Genomic DNA, 22,899 nt, shown 5'->3' on the forward strand with positions numbered 1-22,899 from the left:
TTAATATTTAAGTCCTTCAGCTGGTCTGTTCTCATATTTTTCACTGTGAGCTTTTCTGAAAACGTCCTCCAGCTGAATGGACTTCTAGCAGTGAATAAATACTATTTTAGGAAAAATGTTCATCTGTATTAGCCATTTTTGCTACTAGCTGGTTTGACAGCTAGAAACCGGCAAGCGCGTCTGGTTGGTTGACCAGCTTGGTCAATCAGACGCACCCACCCACCTTTGCAGTGTTGCCGGGTTGGCTCAAACATGTCATTAATAGCCAAAAAAGAATATGACTATTAAAAAAAAAAAAAAAGAAGAAAGAAAACATCCATACCATGACAAACCAGGCCAAAAATTTCTCAGCCACCCAAGCTCATTTTTACCAGCATAATCCAACCTAAAGCCGCCCAATTGAGTGGAAAATCACCCAATCTGGCAACATTTCGCAAAATTTCTTTAAAATTGTCCACCCTCGATCCAGTTCTTTTCGGTGTGCAATGTCAGCCCATCAGGGGCCAACAGGAGAAGCCGAACATATTACACACATACCGCTGTCAGTCAGAGAAAAGTACTCCTTGCAGCACACAGATAAAGATTGTAGGCAGCGCTTTGTCAGTAGTCACTGCACAATTCTGTACTTATATAGGATTTATCTAACAGTAACAACTGAAATATATATACACACAACTAAACAATAACAAAAACGATTTTTCATTAATCACTCTTTACAACTGTGGTGAGCAGAAAAGCAATTCAGAAAGCACAACACCTTGAACCTCAAATGGGCGACAACAGCAGTTGACCACTTTGGGCTCCACTACTGTCAGCCAAGAACAGAAATCTGATGCTGCAGTGGGAGCAGGCTCACTAAAAGTGGAGAGTTGAAGAAAAAACGTAGCCTGGTCTGATGAATCTGGACTAATGAGGAGGCTCGCTCGATGATAGAGTCAGAATTTGGCATCAACAACATGAATCCATGGACCCAACCTGTCTTGTGTAACAGTCCAGGCTGGTGGTGGCGGTGTAATGGTGTGGGGAATGTGGTGCAGTCATGTCAACATAGAGCAGAATCTCTCAGGAATTTTTCCAACATCTTGTGGAATCTATGCCATGAAGAATCAAGGCTGTTTTGAGAGCAAAGGGAGGAACTGCCCAGTATTATTAAGGTGTTCCTAATAAAATGAATTTCCTGTAACTGTTTGATCAAAAGAGGCGGGCTAATTAGTCAGTGTTGGATCACCATTCTCAAACTCTTTTCAAATCTCTGCAGGTTTATTTTTACTGGAAATTGGAATTGGGGAAAAAGTATTACCTGGAAATTTAAAAATTAATCTAAAAATGTAAAAGTTGGCATCATTGTAAAATATTAGTGATTTTTATTGAAACGGTTAAAGATAGTAAACTACTGGCATCATCCTTTAAGGGTACACTTTTAATTTTTTTTATTGCCTCGTGTTGTTTGCACACTTTGACATTTTTTTTCTTCTTCTTCAGTGGGAAGGATTTGAAGTGAGTAATGAGCAGCTTTTCTCTCAGTAATAATCATAAGTAACAGACGTCGCATGCTGTCATGTCAATTGGTGCCAGCAACCATCGCGTTCACATGGTAGCTTGCCAGTTGCACCTGCAGGTTTTGAAGTAGGTGATCAAGTGTTTCCCATTTGAAAGTACAGTTGAATTCCAGGGTGACTTCCAGTGATCAGCAGAGCCAGACTGCTGCTGGAAGTGGTGAACTTGGACCTGATGATTAGATTGTATAATGGGTCATCACCGAAGGCCACCGTGGGTTAATAACGTCCCCCTCGAAATGGTGTATGAACTGTCAAGCCATGCCACACTCACACACAGACACACACATTCAGCTGAACACACACTTACTCAGACATTCCTACAGACATATCAACACACAGTACATGTACAGTACACATAAATAAGAAACATGTAGGGGATTATGCTCTCAGTAACAGATGCATGCACATGATCATGAAAGCAGAGCAGATGGGAAATGATTAGTGGTAAGAATATCTGAAAGGTATTCTCTTCTGCTCAAGCAACAGCCTGTAGAAAAGCATGTACAATTTTAAACAATGCTGAAATGTGTGAAAATCTCTTTTTTTGGTTGGATGGAATGATGCATACACACTCACAGCAGCCGTTTGTGTCCGGTGGTCAGGCTGCATTCAGTGTTTACAGCCTAACAATGATACCACAGCATCATGTACCACCTCACTCATTAGTTTATGCCCGAGTGAACTTCCTCTTCTTTTTTTGTGTGTGTGCCATTCAGGGCAGCATCCTTCTCATACGCCTCATTGCTGGTGGTGTAAGTAATAACCAAAGAGCGAGAGCCATTAATTAATTCAATAGAGATTGAATTAATTAATGGCTCAGAGAAAATATTTTCCCAAAAATATTTCCTTTTTTGTTTCCAACATCATTTCTCACCCTTATTCAAACAAAATATAATAATTTTTTCTCAACATCATTTTTTATTTCATATTAGAAGCAAAAACACGCCATATGTGCAGTGCCTTTAAAAACTATTCTTCTCCCTTGGAAGATTTCTTTTTTTTCTTTTTTTTTTTTTTTCTTGTCTTACAGCACTGCATCTTTTTGACACTGATCAACATTAAAAAAAGACCTTTGGCGAGTCTGGAAGAAATTCCAAGCTTCAGAGGCTCAGTTTAGAGAGACTGTGCATACAACAACAATTGGCCGGGTGCCGCAGAACTCACAGCTTTATGGGAGAGTGGCTAAGAGAAAGCCACTCTTACAAAAACTCACAACATCTTGGCTACAGGTTCCAGAAGACACACAGGAGACTCTGAAGTTAGCAGGGAGAAGCTTCTGTGATCTTATTGTATGTGACCAAATTTAACCTTTTTTCCGTCACACAAAACTAAACTGAACAAGACACACTTAAATAGTAAAAGTCTTTCATTAAATGTATTATATTGTATGATTATGAATTTCGGTGCAAGTTGGTTCATTATTTTTTGCGTAATCCTGCTCACAAATAAACAAACAGACACATGAGATTCCATAACCTCCTTGGCGGAGGTAATGAAACCTATGCTAATTGATTGCCACTTAGGTATTTGTTTTTGATTGTCCACACCCTCATCTATTATGACTGCAAGCGAACAGGCAAGTATATTCTGGACCCTGTGACAAGCTCTCCAAATACTCTACGTGCTTTTGAAACAGTGCACAAACACTGCAGGATGAAGTAGGCAGGAGGAGCAGAGAGGCTGCAGAGATGAAGGAGGGGGGGGAGTATGGATGCAAATGTTTTTTTAGGCCACACTTGTGGATGTAACGCATCAAATGGCTTGCTAATGAATGCGTGGGCTCTCTGTTGTCCTCACTGTTTTATAAAAACCAAGCCCACAGTTTCACATTCATTTTTCAGTCCTGCCTGTGTTTGTTGGCCTCGGATATTGTTTGACGTTAAATCATTTAATAGTTATATATTTTTTTATTTATTTCTAATGGATTTTCTGTTGAAGTTTGATCTTTGTTCTGGAATAAGTGGAATTTAAGGGCATTATGCACTGTACTATAACTGGTCATTAACCAGATTGTCTTTTCCTCTACCAGGACATTAGACAAACCTTTAAAGCACCTTCTTGTACAATAAAGACAATGAAATCATTGCAAACAAAGCAAGTAACTTAGTACTTATGTAAGCACTCTAGGTTAATGTAAGTAATCTCACCGGGCTGAGAAAAAACTATCTCCTCCAGTTAGTCTTCTTTCAGAAAAATGTTGTCCGAAATTGGTGCTTTGTGTTTTCAGAGTAATTAACATAGTCAAACATTGTCTGTTCTTATAAACACAGCTGATCATACACTTTGAATGAAGTTACCTCACTAGCCTGGTTTCTCATGTTAACATCCTGTCTCGGTCATAGTAAGTAACATTGCAGCTGTTGACCAAACTGATTAAGATGACAGATTACTGTTATGTTTCTGTTTTATTTCTCTCTCTGCATACTGCCACTGGAGTAAACAGTACAGATGGGAACATCATCATTCATCTCTATTATTAAGATGCTATAAATTGAAAAAAACAAGAGGTTGACTGAAGGGTGGCAGGTAGGGTAATAGGATGAATGGGTGTTGACAGTAGCCCGGATTTACAGTCTGAAATTTGTTTAATCTTATGTTGATTAAAATTTCCGCTTCCTTGAGCAACTTTAAACAAGTGAGTCTCAGGTCATCTCAGCTTGACAAAAGCATGTATAAAGGTGCCAGTAAGGTAATATAATGCATTACTGTTTAATTTTCATTCAGAAATTCATGATCCATCAATCAAAATTTACATTTGGTAGTATTATCAATTCACAATCATAATAGTGTTTTTGATGTTAAACTGTGTTTTGTATGGCAGAGTTTTGATGACTTATTTTGCAGCCCTCCACTGTGGCCTCTCAGTGAGGCATCATTTGCACTTATGTTCCTTTAAGAGGCTGTGTTATATAAGGTAAAATTGAAGTAGCCTGGCAAGAAATCTCCCAGGATTCATTTTCGAACTGACAAACACACCACTCACTAGACTGTCATTGGACTGGAAAAACATGGTTTCTCTTGTCAAAAATGGCAACCTAATTCATAAACAAGTTTAATATTTATAGGAATTTTAAAAGACAGTGTGTCATTATGCAAGGATTTGCTGATCTGTGTGTCCATAATTGCTGGATTACAAACCATGCAAAATGGGCACCTGCCCTGGCCCCAAATTGACATGCCCAGACATTGGTGGTGTTTTTACAAAGATTGGTGGATTTTTGTTATCATCTTGGTTGAATCAGCAGAGGAATGAGAACATTACTGAGAAATTAACTGTTGGAGAATTCGTTCATGATATGATATACACTTACTGGCAGCTGTGCAAGACATTTAGAATTGCATAATCTAGGTTATACAGAGTGAATACCAGTATCAACATAACGCTTAACTCATTCCTGTTAATTAAGGAAAATAATTAAGAAAATTGTATTTTATGTGTATTTAAGTACATTTAGTCAAGCACTGTTCTTAAATATCATTACAAGGTTATGGTACTTTAACAGAATGATTTAAGCTCCTTACTACTTCTACTCTATAAAATTTCATAGGGAAATATTGTTCTTTTTACTCAATTACATTTATGTGACTATAGTAAAATGGTTCACTTCACTTTACCTTTAAAATGAACATTTTACAGACTAAACATATGAGCAGTCTAAAAAATAAGATGCAGCTTATAGGTAATATACAGTATGTAAAGTCAATATTAGCTTCACCTCAACCAGTAATATTTTGCCGCTAATACTTCTATACTCCTGTGAATTATGAAAGCAGGACTTTGACTTGTAATGGAGTATTGCTAGTTTAAAATAAATAAATAAATACCTGAAATAAAGCGTTACCTGTGATCTTCTGTATGTAAATGGATTTGAACCCTTTCTGTCTCTGTCTCTTTGTTTTTCTTTTATCCCCAGGGTGTAGGTGCTGACCCCCACACTGCCTTGGCACTGTCCCCTGATTCAAAGCTGGCCAAAGAGAAAGCAGAGCAGCCCTCGTTCCAGCTCCTTGACTCCGATGAGATGACCATCAGGATAGGTAGAGCTGGACCTCTCTCAGGCAAGCCTCCCTTCATATACCCACATCAGCTGTTACAAGTCACAAACTACAGCCTGCAGCCATTGTAGTTCTACTTTTTTTTGCAACTACAATACTTTTGCAACATTGGGAATATCATGTTTCAGCCACCAGAAAGCTAAAGGACTGGTGTCACACTGATTCAAGCTAAAAATGCATAAAGAAAGGCTGCATTGGCTACCACTGTAAAATCTCATCTGGAGCTTCTCTGATGGCTTCTTTTCACCTCTCAATTCACTGTCCTGTTTTTTCAGTTTTCCTTTTTCCCCATCTGCCTCGCCTGTCCCTCTGTAATACTCATAGGGTGTTCCTCTACCTTTGAATGGTGATAGCTCTTTAAAAATGATTTGTGGGTTTGTGAGCGCTAACTTTATTTTACTAATCGAACACAATGCGTATATTGAGTCATGTGAAAAGTATGTGAGACAATAGAGTACAACATGGTGAAAAATTAAAGAACAAATGAATGCAAAAAAAATAATAAAAAAAAATATTTATAAGTAAAGTAGACAAATTGATTTACAAAAAGCTTCATAGAGAGGACACATTAAGGAAATTAGTTTTTGTTTATGTTTGTGTGTGAGTGTGTTAACACGCCGGTATTGTTTGTGGCAGATAAATTAATGTTTCCTCGCCTCGCTGGCTAGTTACATTTTAGATACAATGACATTTCAGATCATTTGTTATGTTAAGTGTGTTCTTAAAACTGTGTACCAGCTGACCTTTTCTCTCAGTGAGCAGATTGGATCCAAGCACAAACTTGACTCAGTAATACTCTAAATTCAAACCAGATTACATACAAGGATTAGCATTGCAAATAATCTAAATATCTAAATAAATAATCTAAATAAATAAAAAACTTAAAACTAAATATGTTGACCAGAGAAGATTATTCTTGCCTGGTAACTGTGTTGGTTTACAGGTGTTACAAGACTATGTTAGGATGCTTTCACATCAAGGAAAAAATGATACATCCTTTGTCTTTTAGTTCCAGTTCAGTTCATGTTCACACTGTTCACGCTTTTTACAAACCAACCAAGAGGTGTAAGCATGAAGTCACATGGACCGACAAGACAGTTTGGTGGTTTCATCCTGTGTTGTCAGAGCTACATGGACCCATATGGGGGAATCAAACTCTGGTGACTGCCAAGAAGTTATGCTGCCCTTTGCAGGCCTTCTGTGTTCTCATGAAGCTCATGAAGAAATAACTGAGTTATAGTTGTGATTAGTTGAGACTACAACTCAACCGGATTTCATGAACGGTGACGACCAGGTAGAAACAAAGAGTAGGACACAAGGTCAATACACCTCCTCTATTATACAGGTCATTTTATAGGATCGCTGCCAGAGCAGCTCACAATAAGCAGGTGAATTTAATAGTAGTTGAGCTTTGAATTCATGCTAAAATCACATACTGTATGTACATCACACAGTCCTGTGGTCGGTCAGCTTTGCCTTTACTTTGGTTGTTAAGTCCGCAAGGTTGTTAGGTCCATTGAGAGATTTCATACCAGCCTTAATGAACCGAATCAAACAGGCAAACAGAAAGGAGTTCCACTGAATGGAACCAAACAGGCTAGGTGTGAAAGTTCCCTTAAACTACTATTGGGATTGTAAAAATGCCTAGCATTCACCCATTGTGCCTTAGACACCACGTTCTGACAAGGAGGGAGAATGCATGGAATTAAATAAGAATATCCTTTTTCTTATCCCGTCCATTGTGAGTCCAACAATGTAATAGGAGTACAATGCTAATTGGTGCAGTACTCTTTTCCCTCACTTAACAGTTACTAAAGAGCTGGGTGGACAATACCAGAGTTCATTTGCCTTCCCTGTCTGGAGGGAACAGGTCTGACTCACAACAGGACTGGACACTGTATCGGTACACAAGAAACCAGTCTGCCGATGTGTCATCATTTTACAAGGATGGTGACGTGAGCCACTGCAGCAAGCCTCATGTGGATTTCACGACAACCCTACTCCTTCTAATTTTAGTTGAAAGTTCAAGTTTTTTTTGCTGGTAAAATTTCAAAAATGGTGCAATTCTTTTTTTGTTATCAAGAAGCAGATATTTTGACTTGTCACAGCAGGAAAAGCACAGGTGGAACTAACAGAAATAAAAATGGCTCCCCTGGGATCAATTGTCAGTAAGCCACTTTAGTGAACCCGAAACTTGCACACCTAAATGGAATACAGCCATCATTAATCATATTAATTATAGCTCTGCTTTCAAACGGTCTGTTCAGAAGGCTTTTTGCTAAACTAATACATGCAGACAAAAATGACTGTTAGATAGCAACCTGAGAATTGCTAATTATTCAAAATAGCTGGAAGATTGAGTTATTGTTTTCCGTTGTTAATTCCTGAGTCTGAGTCATTTTATATGACTCACTCCTCCTCTACATTTCCATTATTGTCACAGTGACCTCGCATATACGCTGAGATTTTATAGTTTTAATGATGCTAATGACATTTTTTCACAGTTTCAAATGTCAGGGGAGTTTGGCTGATCACTGGTGTCAGGTATAGCTACTGAATGTTAGATCTAAAGAAAGTGCTGTAAAAAGTCTTGAGTTGCCTTGAAGTTATTTTAAGGGGCATATCATAGTAAGCAGCCATAGTTGCTCCATTAAAAAGGCAAAGGGAGAAAAAAGCCCTTGAAAAATTGGAAGAACTATAAGTCTGTACTCTAACATAAAAGGAATAATAAGCATATTCATGAGCAGACAGACATTGTTCTGATAAGAATAATATTTCTAAACCATTATTAAATCAATTACTTTTTGAGAATGCTGTCATTTCAGTCAAACATGGCCATTAATCCCATCTTCACTCATTGTTTACAGTGATGGTACATTTCCTGCAGCTCTAAAGTCCACGGATTGAAATGTATATTTCAGATGAGCTTCTACGGATCAGTTACAAATTCATTTCATCCCTATGAATTGCCTGAAGGCGTCCAAAGTGAGTTAGACAACACAAGAAAAGAGCATTTTTTACAGCATATTATATATATATAAATAAAATCTGTTTGACTCCCATGGCCCCTTTGGGGCTCACATTGGGTTTTGCCGGACTAGCTTGGTCTATTATGCAATTTTATACATCGAAAAGAGTGAATAATTAATCTAGGAAAGGCAGTCTTCATATCACTGCCCAGTGTAGGGCAACACAATAAATATGAAAATGAAAAGTGAATAAACAAGGATACAGATGAGCAACAAAGCAAATATAGGCTACAGGAGTTACTTTATTGCAGCCATCACTATTTTAATAAATTAAGCCAGACTGGTTAATTCTTTTAAGTCCTTAATTTGAATTATTTTTCAAATTTGGAATAATGCTATATTATTGCGTAGCTTAACTCTTTCTCTCATCCTCAAAACCAAACTAATATATAAGCGTTCCAATCTTGCATGGCACGTATGCAGTTTACAGTGATAATGGTGGCAGATTTACCACTCAAAGTGTTTTCACTGACTGATTTCAGACAGGGGCAGACAAAATCAGGCTCCTCGTTTGTAGCCGATGTGTGTTGATTTTTGTCGGCTGTCATGACATCTTTTGTTTGCAGTTTTTTCCAGCCGTAGTTAGCTGTAGGTAATTGAATCTTACAATAGCTTATAGTAGCATCTAGGACCAGCTCCTACACAGTGGATGTGCTATCATGAACAGGGCTTTTTTTTTTTTTTTTTTTTAAAAAAAGCCTGAAACCCCAAAAAAGTATGAAACGCCACTGGCTTTGGAAGTAACTTTGAGTTACTACTGTAGGTAGTAAGCTAGTTAGCTGGAAATGCAGATGTTTACAGCTTATGTTAGTGCAGATAAATGCACAGTTTAATCCATTCCTCACGCTTTTGCTGTATTTATGGTTTTGAAGAGGGAAAAGGAAACCATCTTCCAGACTCATTAAATATGTCATATCTCTCTACAGTCCCATGATAATTGCTTAAACATGCAAAGTAATCTAAAGATTGACAGGCAAACCGTGCCACGTTACGGTTGCTAAGCTGTGACTGAGATGTCACTGTTCTGGGGGGGTGAGGTTTAGCAAACACTTCAATGGCTTTGCTCAAGGGCAGCTTACTGAGAGGTTCCCCCTCAACTACAGCGCTAACCTCAGGCCAGTAGGTCCTCAGATATGCTTATGCAGCAAATGCTAATACGTCTCAGAAGACAAAACAAAAAGATTAAAAACAAATATTAAATGTTTTTCAGTTATGGCTCATCAGTATCAAAGTCAGAGTCAGATTCCCTGTATTCCTACATAGTAAAACAATGACCACAGAGGAGGAGCTGATTTAGCCTTGGGGCTCATGCTGTTGTTGCTGATTTAAACCTGAAGGCTGAATTCTCAATACTTCAACCTGTGGGGCGAGAGGAAGAAATGTGAGAGGATAAAATTGCATCATGCTGAGCACTGCTTACTGCAGAGTGCTGTAATTGTTTCTGAATTGGACATTATAATATGCATCAGTGTTAATTACGTCCGCAATTTTTAGATTTAGTCTTAGTCCTGAGATTAAAAAGTCCATGCTAGTTTTAGTCATATTTAGTCAACCTCACCCTTTTTATTTTTAGTTAATTTTTAGTCGACTAAAACTCCGGGCAGTTTAGTCTCAACTTGGTCAAAGAAAAACATAAACATATTAGTTTAGTTTTAGTGAAGACCGAGAATGAGCATTTTAGTCAAACTTCAGCAAACTGCTTTCAAATAAGACTTCACCGAACTGATTTGAACAATTAAGTCTGGAAAGATGCAACGACATTAGCAAATCCAATGCATCTAAATAAACTTATTAAACTTATAAAAAATGTTTGGACCCTCTTTGCACACAAAGCAAGCTAACTACTACACAGCTAACTGCTGCCCAACAGACTTTATTCAAGCCCAAAACAACCTTATACCTTCTAGGCTGTGTATTTTAATAACCGGCAGATGGTTCAAGTAGACTACATTTAGAATTTGTCATGGACCCATTCAAGCTCGAAAAGACCTGAAATGTGCGTGGCAATTAAGATGTGTGTGCTTTAACATTATTGGCAGGTTTAATACACCAAAACAAACAAACTTGTCCTAAGCAACACCAAGTGAGGTGCTAATAGGTCATTTTACTCTGCTGCCTTTAGTATGTATGGCTTTGAAGGTAAAGTAATGTCATTTAACATCTTAACGTTACCTCAGTTTCTGTGTGGTTCACCTTAAGGTGTCCCTTCAGGTTTGTGGTTTTCTTCCCAGTGATTTTGTAGCCGCAGGGCTTCTCTGCCGACAATACTAAACACTCACTTTTTCTCTCGGCGACATTATATTTGAAGTGGGTGCAAACTATCAATCCGCTTGGTTGTCGTCATGTTCTTTTCCCTTCACTGTATGTTATCCGATCTCCTACAGCCAAGGCGTTTAAGCGCATAGCTGGGTCCAGTCTAGCACTGTCGGCAGTGTGTTCATGGCTGCGCTGGTGTGCTGCTGGTGTGCAGAATCAACAGAGAGATAATTTGAGCGCTCAGGAAGAGAAATGTACAGCATCTCCTCTTTATACATCATTGAAAATATAGAGATCTTGGTAAAGTTTTCATTTTTTCAAATACATTTTAGACTTGTCTTTTTTCATCAATGATGTGTTGATATAGTCACAAGTTAGTATTTAATGTCATTGGTTCCCCCTCATCATCGTCTCATTTTAGTTCGTAGTTTACAATAGTGTCGTTTTTGTTAACAAAATCAACATTAATTTGCATGAGGCACAGTGAGGATGTTCAGTGTTTTTTTTTTTCGTTTTTTTTTTTTATTTCTTACCACTGATATTAACGTTAACCTGTGGTTGTACTAGAATGGTGTTAGGACAGGAGATGGGTAGAATATGAAGGAATTAAGTATTAACGTGAACAAAGGCACAGCCTGTTGACGATAGCATTCACTTCTGCATCCAGCAAAGCTCAAAAGTTATTTACTATATCGTGAGATAGATGTAATTTCAATTAGGTGGTAAAATAAGTAACTGAAGGTTCTGTCCTTCACCATGCAGTCACTAAACATTAGGTCAGTCTCGGTCACTCCTCAGTGGATATTCTCCGAGCTTAAGATTGACCTTGCAAAATGTTGTAAAATACATTTTTGTGAGGTTTGTGCACACACATTACATCTCATTAAATATCTCTTATTGAAACTCCAGAATCTGTAGTCAAATCCTATAACGTTTGTATTACACACTTACATGGACCCACACACACTTTTCCTTCTTTATCTTTCAATGCCCTTCAGTTATCTTTAAGATTTTTCTGCTTTTGAATTATTCAAGATAATCGGTGGTTGATCTCTCTTTTAATTCTGAATGTACTTTATTAATTCGGGGGTTATCTTCTCTTGTCTTCAGCCTCTCTGTGAAGCTGAAGTCACTGCCTTTTCAGCCATTACAGAAGATAAACAAACCATCAATCCCATTTAGATGTGTGGTATATGAATGTGGATGGTATGTATTGCCATGTTTACTTCATTCTAATCCCCTAAACAGGTTGTTAACTGCCAAGAAACCTCAATTGAATTGCCTTCACGGCTAAGACAGATATCTATTCAGAAGTATGAATTGATTTTCTGTTCTTAGAAAAGAGCTCTAAGAAGCCCTCTTCTTCCAGCCCTCCAAAGTGGTTGTGCACAATCGATGGAAAACAGAGACTAGAAAACATGATTTTTTAATTTCAATTTAAAGAAACAAAGATGTTCAAGTTTATAGTTGTTTTAAATGTTTATCCACATTATAGGTTAATATATTGAATTGTTAATTCCCAAATATCACAGGTAAGAGGCGTTATACTTGTGGCCAGATCTATAAATGATGTGTAAAAAATGCATACTCTATGCATATTCTTGCTTACCTCAGACCATGGATATTTCTAGAGCCGGTCGCGGGTGGTATGATAAGGTTGAGATGAAAAAGAAAGTGATAGGCAAAATCTAAATATTAAAAAATTGTTTGTTTAGGTTTTTTAGCCAATTTCACTGAATGTGTGATTTTGCATTCTACACAGTAATTTGTAAAATGACAGTTAAAAGCACATTCTAAAAACTTTGATTTTGATTAGCTACCTTTGAATGGCTAACATTCGGACTTTAGATGTATAAATTCATCTCTTGCACAAAGCTGTCTAGTGCTTGACTATCTTAAGTGGGACTAATTTAGTTTGATTTTGGGGTAAATTAAGATGTTTCAAACTAATAAGACAATGGCTGAGGTCTGTTAACACCAGCAGAAAATGTTTTTCTATTGCGAAAATTCAGCGAAGAGTGTAACAATAAAATAAAAAAAATTGTAGTAGGATAAAATCTTAATGTGGCAGGGCCCAGTACTTATCTAGATACTTTTCTTGGAAGAATCAAAAGGATTGATATTGTCCTCACTGCGGTATACTTCCAACAGTTTACTACTTATTCTAAAACCTTTGTTTTTCATTACTTGTTCCACAAGATTTTTAACAAACTACAAATTATTCGCCATTTCATAAGTAATTAATAATTAAATAACAGCCAATTAATAAGCAACCATAGTTGAAAAGAGTAGCAATACATGTCATTTTCCTGCACTTCACAGTTCAGACTCTCTATCTCACCTCGAAAAACACGTTTTTCTCCTGCAATGATTAAGAAGCAGTGCGCGATTCGACCTGGTAGCAATTCTGCTCAGATTCACTCAAGTATAAGAAATATTGATACACAGACCCGAGATCTGCAGTGGGGACACTACCTGACCTGAGAAGACAGAATTTGGATGCAGACCTGGCCCGACTCGAGTCGCAGTTTGGGTCTTGGTTAGAACTGACTGGACTTCTAAAATAAGGTTAAGATTGCAATATTTGAATTGAATTGAATTGAAGTACATTGCAACCCTACTATCAGCTATTGAAGTGAGCATTTGGCCTTCCTGACCAACTTTTGTAGAAACAGGCGCTTTCTCTGACTCTACAAATCATGAAGCATGTCTGATAGATCAGTATTTTGCTTCCTTGCTGTTTTCCAGGTATGTGAAGTGGCAAGAAGCCCATTGGAAGCATGTAACCACTCAAGGATGCATGTACTCACACATACACACAGGCACAGACAAAACTATTCCATTTCCTTCTCATACTTAATGCGTGGTGTCCTAAATAATTCAGTCAGCATTAGGAGGAATCAAAGTGAGCCTTATGGCATTCTGTTTATTTAGGTCTTCGGACTGAATTTTTGAATGTACTATATAAAAAAATAAATGGGATTAGATCTGAATTTCTCCACACATGCAAAGAAGCAAATACCATGCAGAAATATAAACCTACATATTTCTCTTTCCCAATGTGCCACCTTACTTAATTAATAAATTAATCTTTTCTTTTTTATCATATTTTTCTCAGGCCTTCAGGCAAAAGCTGCAGCCCAACTGCATAACCTATCTTTTATAATGAGGAAGGGGTGATGCCATAGTTTAGATGATCAGAGGGAAGTCTTAATGCATCTTGCCAACCACATCATATATCTGTGCGTCAGATTTTCTGGAAATATCTTGACAAGGTGAAGCAAAAAAGCTCATTTGATCCTAACTCTACCCTGAAATGACAAAAAAGGAATGGTTTCCTGCATGCTAAATTTGTATATCCATGTACAGTAATATAAAAGAATGTCAGACCTTCATCAAAATATCAGAGGTGCCCAGGGACTTGTTCTTTAAAGTTCTGCCAAGGGCAAACTAATGACCGTAAATTTAGTGATAACAGCTCATGCTGCAGAAAGCCAAGTAATTGCACTCGCTAACTTGCTTCTATACACACTTTTGCTTTGTTTTAACTTACCTGAGTGATTGGAGATAATGATTTTATGTTTAACAATTCCTTTACTGGAAACCGCTATATGGGTAGACGGGGCACTTGTGATAATGAAAGCAGAAACAGTCCAATGGGCATCTTCTTTTGTGACAGGGTAGGTTCCCTTTAGGAGGTGACTTTCTCTTACAAACTGATTAGCGGAAATTTTAGATGGCCGTTTGTCATAGGGTCGATTGAAGCTAAAGGCATGCACTAATTTTGTTGGATCAGTATCTGCACCGATACTGTCCATTTTATGTGGGTATCAGCCAGATCCAGATTAAAGAGACTGTCCTCCAGTAAAAACGAACCCATAGGTTGTCTGTGGAGACAGCTTATTAAGACCCATAATTACATTTCACATAGGAGACCACTGTTCGTTTCTCGTGTGAAACCGTAGCTTGTTTCTTTTATCCATGACATTTACACAACCTTAAGGCCCAATACAGGGCACACCTTCTGCTGTATACTCCTTTGGACCGTATCTGAGGGTGGGGACAACAACCTATATGGTCATTTAGGTTGAAGGACTTGTTGTGATTAAAGGTTCCCTGTGTAGTTGTATTGTAAACAAAGCCATATTTACTTCAAGTTTTCTCACCGATAGCATTTGTGTATCTTTTTGGGCTAATAAATGTGTTGAATGCAATTCCTTCCTCAGAAAACACTTATAGAGCCAATTTTTGGAAGAATTTGGAACCCGGAATGTTTGCTTGCTAGCTTCTTGCCTCCTTGTTGAGAGATTGTTACAGTATGTCACACCTACTAATCATTAATGACCTTTCTGCCAATCATAATCACTCTAATAGTGAAACAGTTGGCAAAACTGTTGTATCATGTCACCCAAGAGGACAGACATGCAGGAGATACAAACAAAATGGGGCCAACTCTTAAAATTATTGCACCATAGCACTTCTAGTGGTCAAAATCTCCAACGAGTACCTTTAAATACAGTTTTCTGTTGTGTTCCTTTAATCGCTGATATTAAACAATCACTTCCTGCATGTGCATCACAATAAATGCTGTGAAACCGTGTTGACAATGACATTCAGGGTTAGCTAACGTTACCAAAACTTGACTATATATAGTCAATATAGTTTTTTCTAAATGTACATTTTCTGCACTTGTTATGTAGTCATTTTGGAACATTAGTAACAGGATGTTGTTTTGACTGAAGCTTTTTCCATTAGCTGTAGTGCAGACACAAAGAGGACAGTGAGTGCAGAATTGACAGTTAGTGCAGAATTGACTTCTATCCCAGCTACTTACAGAAGCTCAGCACAGTTTCTAAAGACTGTATTATTATGCAACACCAGTAATTGTGCAGTATGAACTGTGTGCTTCATTTGACATACTGAATATGATGGTGTGGCTGCCCTCTGGTCAGGATAAAGTAAAAATTTAACCGAGGGTGATTTGAACAAAAAAAGTTTTGGCACAACCCTGATGAAATGATTGACGTCTAACTGGTTTTTAATGGGTTACATTAAAGAGTTACAGAACTAATTCATGATGAATTGAGGACAGGGGGAGTCATTGTGGAAAATTACTGAAATGCTTGTGCTCATGGCGAAGGGGAATTTATATGATCATGTGAAATGTAATTGTTTACAACTGTTTTTTTTTTTTTTTTTTGTTTTTAACATGTTCATTGTGTCAAATGCATTTTTTATGTTAGTGCATGAAAATGTACTGTTGTATCTAATTCGGTATGGATTGTATGTAAGGCCCTCTCAATACCAGACTTCCCATAGGGAAGTTTCTTTCTTTTTAGTTTCTCTCACCTATTCTCGAAATAGATGGCAGTTTTTGGGCTGCTTTCTCCAGAGTGAGTCTCACTGACCAGACTGTTTACTCCTTTAGGGCTTTTGTGAGCTGAGAAATAATGTAAAAAGAAAAAAAAAGAAGTCCCATCATCTTTCACATCAGAACCACAGTGGGAGCCTTGTTCATAAATTGAAAGGATGCCTACTATAATCATACAGTTAACAAATAAGTAGCTCCATTCCTTTTTCCACACACTCATAGCAGAGCTGGAGGAGGATTCCTTTTTGTAATCAAATGCACATTTTTCACAGACGTACTATAACAAGCACATAAGGGGCCTTCGTGAAACCAAAAGTGTACCCATCTTTTCCATGATAAAGTAGTTTCTGACAGTGCTATTTCTGCTAATTCCTGCTCACTTGAGTTGATTGTCAATTACCAGTAGAACAGGAAAACACAGGACATGTGCTTGACATTTAAGGAATGTTGTATTGGTTATTTTGTACAGTGCAATATAAGACTAATTAGTGCTATTAAAAATGCTAATTATAAGTTGATTCAGTGTTGACAGTGGAGGCAAAGTAATTATAGGGGCACTCCACAGATTGTTTTTTGGGGGTGGGGGGTCATTTAAAAAAAATAATATTTAACATTTACTGGAAAAAAAAACAATTTATAACCCCCAACCACCCACCCATCTGATACAATCCAATTGTTTTGTCATAAGCACAATGTTTCAAATATATTAGTCCAGTACTCAGACAATGGGGTACAAGTCCAGAGCATGTGTAAAAGTGATTAGGGAACAAATTTTGCTAATTTGGCGTTAGTATAATGGACTCTAGGGGTCCATTAGCTATATCCATCCATTAATGGATATAGCTTGGGTGAGGACTTGGGTGGAATGAGTTAAGTGATTTGTATATGATGGAAATGATGCACCAGGAAGGTAGGTCAAACTGGTTAGAAAGATTAGCAAAGGATCAAAATATTCCATTCCTGTAGAGGTAATTAATGGTACGTATAGCCTTTGTGGCTTACAGAAAAAAAGTTGGATCTTTTAATGACAAGGTGAATAAGATATCGGAGCCCTAAGGGAGGGCCGATGCAACTGAAATGATTTCTGAATTGATTTCTGAATCTGTCTCTCACAAATCCCCTAACTTCCAGTATAATATAATGTTAGACTACTAGTAAAAAGAAATCCACCCTCAAACATAAAAAAAAATGGCAGTTTGGGATGCACCTTGCATCTTTCAGTGCATTTTAACGGACATATGTAGCATTTGCATCAGCATCATTCTTTTATATTGTTTTAACCAAAGATCAAGGGCATGTTTTTAAACCTCCCACCATACACTGAGAAATCAACCCCAAAATGTGACGTGTTTTCTGTACTGACAGCCAACATCTCTCTGACTGCTGCAATAAACCAAAACCTTTTATTTGGTGGTTCTTGAAAGGCCTTTTGTGAAATGTAGAAAATCACAAACTCAAGATGCGAGCAGAGAGAAAGTACGTAAAATACAGAGGAACTGACTAAACATGACAAGTGATACTATCTGCCGAATTGATTTTATAGTAAGTAATGGATTTTTTTCTTTTTGTTCACAGTTTAGGGTGTTCCTGTTGCTTAGATTATCACCTTAATCCATGTTGTAGGCTAATGTTTATACTTAAAATAATTTGAAAATATATATATATGATCAATGAAATGAAATGATGACATAGACAGAAGCTGTATAGTTGCTGAAGGTATGATTATTGACATGTCCGTGTGTCACAGAGCAGTCATAGTGTTTATTGTAATCTGTTTGCCCCTGATTTTGTTAATAGGCCTTTTTCACAGAAAATATTTTGACCTGTTACTGAGAGAAAAGCAAAGGTTGTAATAACAAAATCAGTGATGGCTGGAATCCATTTAGCTGCCTCAGTGTCAGGGTCCTGGTACTGTCCCTGTTGGCTCACTGGTACAGCTTACTGGGACACTTGAATATAAGGGAATAATCAATAATATTCAGAGCAACACCTTTGTTTTTTTTACTATGATAATTCAAAATGTCTGAAGAGAAAAACAACTGATCTGTTTGCACCTGATTTGAACGCAATGCTTAGGTCCAACATTTTATCTTTAAGTGTGAATAAAATAAAATGCCTAATGCATGTTTTTGTTTTGGTCTTCAAACAGCAAAACAATTTAACCAACATTAACTGACAGAAAAAACAACATGCTGCCCGACAGCAATTCTTGCAACAGTCTTTTCCTTTCCTGTCTGTGCATTTCCGTGCTCACTAATTTGTATTTTTTTTTTGTGCCTTTTTTACTGGATGAAAACACAGTTAGAGGGAGAGATAAGGAGAATAACAGAAAGAGAGAGAGATGGACAGCCAGTCAGACAGGAAAATACTGCAGATGAACATTTCTGAAGCACTGTAGGAGAATACTTCTCTTTTTAATGAAAAAATAAAATGCTTAGACCATGTTTACTACAGTCTTTTGGATCCATGGGCAACAAACCCAGATGATGTTATGTATACGGTTGTGCTTGATCTGTTTTTCTCTACAGTTCTTATTATGTTTGTTTATGCCTTAAAGCACAGATTTTTTTTTTAATGTTGTACAATAAGGTGAGGTAAACATTTAAGAGATTTGAGAAAAAACACAAAATGCAGACAACAGGGAATGCATACAAATACTTTAAATTATTCAAAACATACGCAGCACATGTTCTTGAATACATGATCGATGATGATTGATAACAAATATACCAAATAACATAGATAATAATTATAGTAGGGTTAATACTAGACTGATAGTGACAAACATTAGAAACATGTAAAAGTTGTACACTCCCTCTTTGAGTTTTGCACAAAATTACATTTTCCTCTTCCATTTACTGCTAAATCGCAAACATACCACACTATTATCCCTATCAAAAGTCACAAAAGAGAAGAATCATCACCTGCTCACAGATCTGGACATTTTTCTCACTATGATTTTTGCAGGAAGGCTGATTGCTGTAGCACCACAATTTTGTTCAGACACATAGGAGGTAATGGGGAGAATAAGCATTCAGAGCTGCAATGAAAGAGACTGAAGGAGTGGAGGAAGAAGTCCAGTGATCAAAAGAAATTTCACTGATGGATGCCTTTAACGAAAGCAGAGGAGGCATTTCAACTGTGTTTTCACAGGCTGTACTTGTGCTCATATTATTGGTCAAACGTTCTTGAAGCAGTATCTGTTTTGGTATTGGAGTCACACCTTCTTCGGTGTTTTCTTGGTATTGGAGGAATGTGCAGTGATTTTTGGTATCGCCCAAGCATTTGCTGACAAGTTTGTGGACAGTTGTCAGGTACCAGCACTGCCAACAGTTTAACCAGTCAGTGGCAGTCCACTAAAATTTCTGATCTAAGAGAAAGTTTCTGTGAAGGTGGTGTTGAGTCGAGTTTCAATAGTGCTGCTTACTGTCTGATGTTATCCTGGTTTTTTCAAACAGTGCAAATTTACAGCCACCATTTGTTTTGGTTGTAACCAAATTAAAAAAGAGGTCACAAAATGTTAATTACATGTAAACCAGCTGAGCATTACAGACCATCTTACACACTAATATAGGGGGTTCCAAACCCTTTTAGGTTTCCTTTTAGAAGTGAGATTGATTAAAACAGAATCGTATGTGTTCCGTCAGACACACATGTGACATATGAGTGAAAAACGCAGCTGAAATGCCTCCTGTGTAGACAGGCCATTAGAGCCTACAGCCATGCTGTCAGCGTGGCGAGGTTGTACTTAGCTGTTCCTGTTGTTTAGCCGGTACAATGTTTACAATGTCTTAGTTACCATCTTAGTTTGGCATGTAAGCGTGCTAACATTTGTTAATTAGCACCAAACAAAGTACAACTACGAAGTACAACTGAGGCTGATGAAAATGCCACTGCTTTTGTAGGTATTGGGTCATAAACTAAAGTAAAAGACAATTTTGAAATTTTGACCTGATTGTGGCGCTGGATGAAAAGTCATAGATCACTAAAGTTATTTAAATTAATGACCATGAATATCTGCACTATGATGGTAATCCATCCACTGACTGTGAAGAATGCAGAACAAAACATGCTCCACGTGTTTTAAGACTATACGTTTCAATTCTGTTTAAATGAAATGTACAGTAGATGTTTTCCTATGGTTGTGATGTCTGTTAGCAGGGTTAGAATGCACATCGCTTGACTGAAAGTTTTACTCTGTCCCCTCATATTAACAAAATAATTAGTTCTGTTACTGTGATATGAGTGAATAAATTGGATGGATTGATATTGATGAATAGACAGGTCTCCGAGGAAAAAAAGGGAAAGTGTCCCTTTGGAGCCTCATTGGATCAATGGTCTCAGCTAATGCAAGCTGTTATAACAGATCGTCTGTGTCCTCTCTCAGCTGACATGATTAGTTTTAACAAGAGAAACTATTTTTGCTGCAGGTGTGTATGGCCTTATTAATGTGGCAATTTTTTTATTTTTTTATTTTTTAAATGTATTCATGTCTGCACACACTGCCATGATATCAGCATCAGGGTCAGACAGTTGCCTGGCAACAATGGCCAATGCATGCATGAAAGTGTAGTTCACTCTCTGTTTCTTTTTCTGTTTCTCTCTTTCTCTTTCACTGACCGACAGGCTGTCTTGCTTTCACTTGCTTTCACTCCATCTCTTTCTCCATGTTATCGTTCTCTTTCACTTACTGTGACTGTCTGTCTCTCACACACAGCCACTCTGTCACCGCAGTACACTCTGTTCCAGTTCTGTTTGAAATCAGCGGGTGTTATTGGCATAAACTACAAGATGTACAGCAACTAAGTTATCAAGTTATCAACAATATTGCCTAATATAGTTGCAGTATTATACTAAAAATCTGGAATGTAGATGGAAATGTTAAAGGCAAAGTTCCATTAAATTGTCACCTGAAAGGGGCTGATTGTAGTTTTGCAGCTATAGACAAAGGAAAAGTGAGTATTGGATTTATATTCCTCAGGTGGACAGAAACACGACTTCACTGGGATAATAATGTTGTTCTGTGTCTGCTGGATGTATAATTAGGCAATGGTTGCTATACCACATTCACCATAACAACTTTAGGGAGTGATAATATGTTAGGACTGTGTATCCGTCAACTTGTTTTGGAGTTCTTTTGCCCCCTAAAGTGTTGCATCTTTTTCCCCGGCTGTGTAAGAACCACCTGGTTGCTGTGTACATTTCAAGCTGAGATGGAAACAGTAAACAGTAAAATGACAGGTATTATTACATATCTTCATAATACATTTTCTTGTGTCCTATCTTATTTATTTGTCCTCCTGCTGCTTCTGCAACAGCGGAAGGATGAGGACAACGCAAAAGAAATGGAAAATTGAATCGAAAATTCCTTCATCTGTTGACAGTCCTGTCAGGAAGGAGGGCAGAGGTTTAGTCTATCTTTTATGCCTCAATGGTGTTAGTACAAATGTTGTCAAGTCATGCTGTTTTGGCTCCTTGCAGAGAGGAATTGTTGAATCTTTTTCAAAGTAAGGCAGCTTTGTTATTTTGGAGGCATGCTATCTTACAAGACTGTCCCTTACCTTCTTGATGTTTGCCCTTGCTCAGCTTTTATGGGAGTTTGATAATGACATAAATGCTCCTGAAAGAGGCCACCAGTTAATGAACACAAAATGAGATGGAGTATGAAGGGTGGTTTTCATCACATTCAACTGCCTGATTATTCATTCCATAGCTCTTGGTCATTTCTGTGTAGTGACTTTGCTGATTATGCATAAAGCAACCCATGATGACACCTGGTTCATATATCATGCATCATTCACTAAAAACAATACATAAAGGCATGCACTCACTTTTATAAATCTTTATGGACTTACCACTGTTTAATTACCAAATCTTCAATAATTCCAGAGCAATGTTAGCAAATTTTCTGCCACTTTATGAATTTTGATTTTGGCCAGTCACACTAGGCATAACTTATTGAGCTCTGCTGATGACCAGGGGCAGCTGCAAAACCATAGTGATACTGTTAGACAGAAGTTCCCCATCCAAAACTCATAGAAGTTTTTGAATTCTAACAAAATACAGTTGTTTTATCTGTGTTAAAATAATGAGGTGCTGTTTATTTCTAGGAAGCACATCGAGTAGTACATACTATTTATTTAAGAATATGAATAAAAAACCCAAGTGTCTTATTTGGGTTTTCAGTTAGACCAAAGAAAGACACCTTCTGTGCAAAAATACATTTTAGAATGAAAGTACCAGTAAGTCGAACAAACTGCTTCAGGGGCTACAGCTCTCTATTGAGGGTATCCTAATCAGCCTTACAGTATTCACAATCCTTAGTCTTACAAATGTTAACAGCCAAATCACAAAAGTCAATATGACTCCCATGAGGAAATGTTTCAAAGTTTGGATTTCCTGAGTCATACCAATTCAGTGCATGTCAGTATAAAGGGCAATTTATCTGCTCCCTTGTGTCTGATGTTTTTTATATACTCCTTTTTGGAGATGTGAATGTCTGTATCCATCATCCATCATCGCAGTGGGAGCACAAGGTGTCCTGTCAGCGCCATCTATATTTGATCTTCACACTCTCCTTTGGTGTCACCATCTGTTTATCTTGCTTTCTTGGCCATTTTTCTCTCTCTTT

The 22,899-nt window shown here is 37.5% G+C and overlaps 1 protein-coding gene across 4 annotated transcripts in view; it reads left to right on the forward strand.

Moving 5' to 3' along the window:
• The window catches only part of LOC120794218 (zinc transporter ZIP11-like), a 124,353-nt gene that overhangs the window by 64,495 nt on the left and 36,959 nt on the right, over window positions 1-22,899 (forward strand). For 3 of the 4 annotated variants that reach the window (XM_040135053.1, XM_040135052.1, XM_040135054.1), the window contains one exon: window positions 5,474-5,615. In XM_040135053.1, the coding sequence (XP_039990987.1) occupies window positions 5,474-5,615 (142 nt within the window). The remainder of the gene's footprint in view (window positions 1-5,473; window positions 5,616-22,899) is intronic. The other variant, XM_040135051.1, reaches the window with a different exon arrangement.

Source organism: Xiphias gladius, chromosome 9, assembly GCF_016859285.1.
Source record: "Xiphias gladius isolate SHS-SW01 ecotype Sanya breed wild chromosome 9, ASM1685928v1, whole genome shotgun sequence".
Lineage (NCBI taxonomy): Eukaryota > Metazoa > Chordata > Actinopteri > Istiophoriformes > Xiphiidae > Xiphias > Xiphias gladius.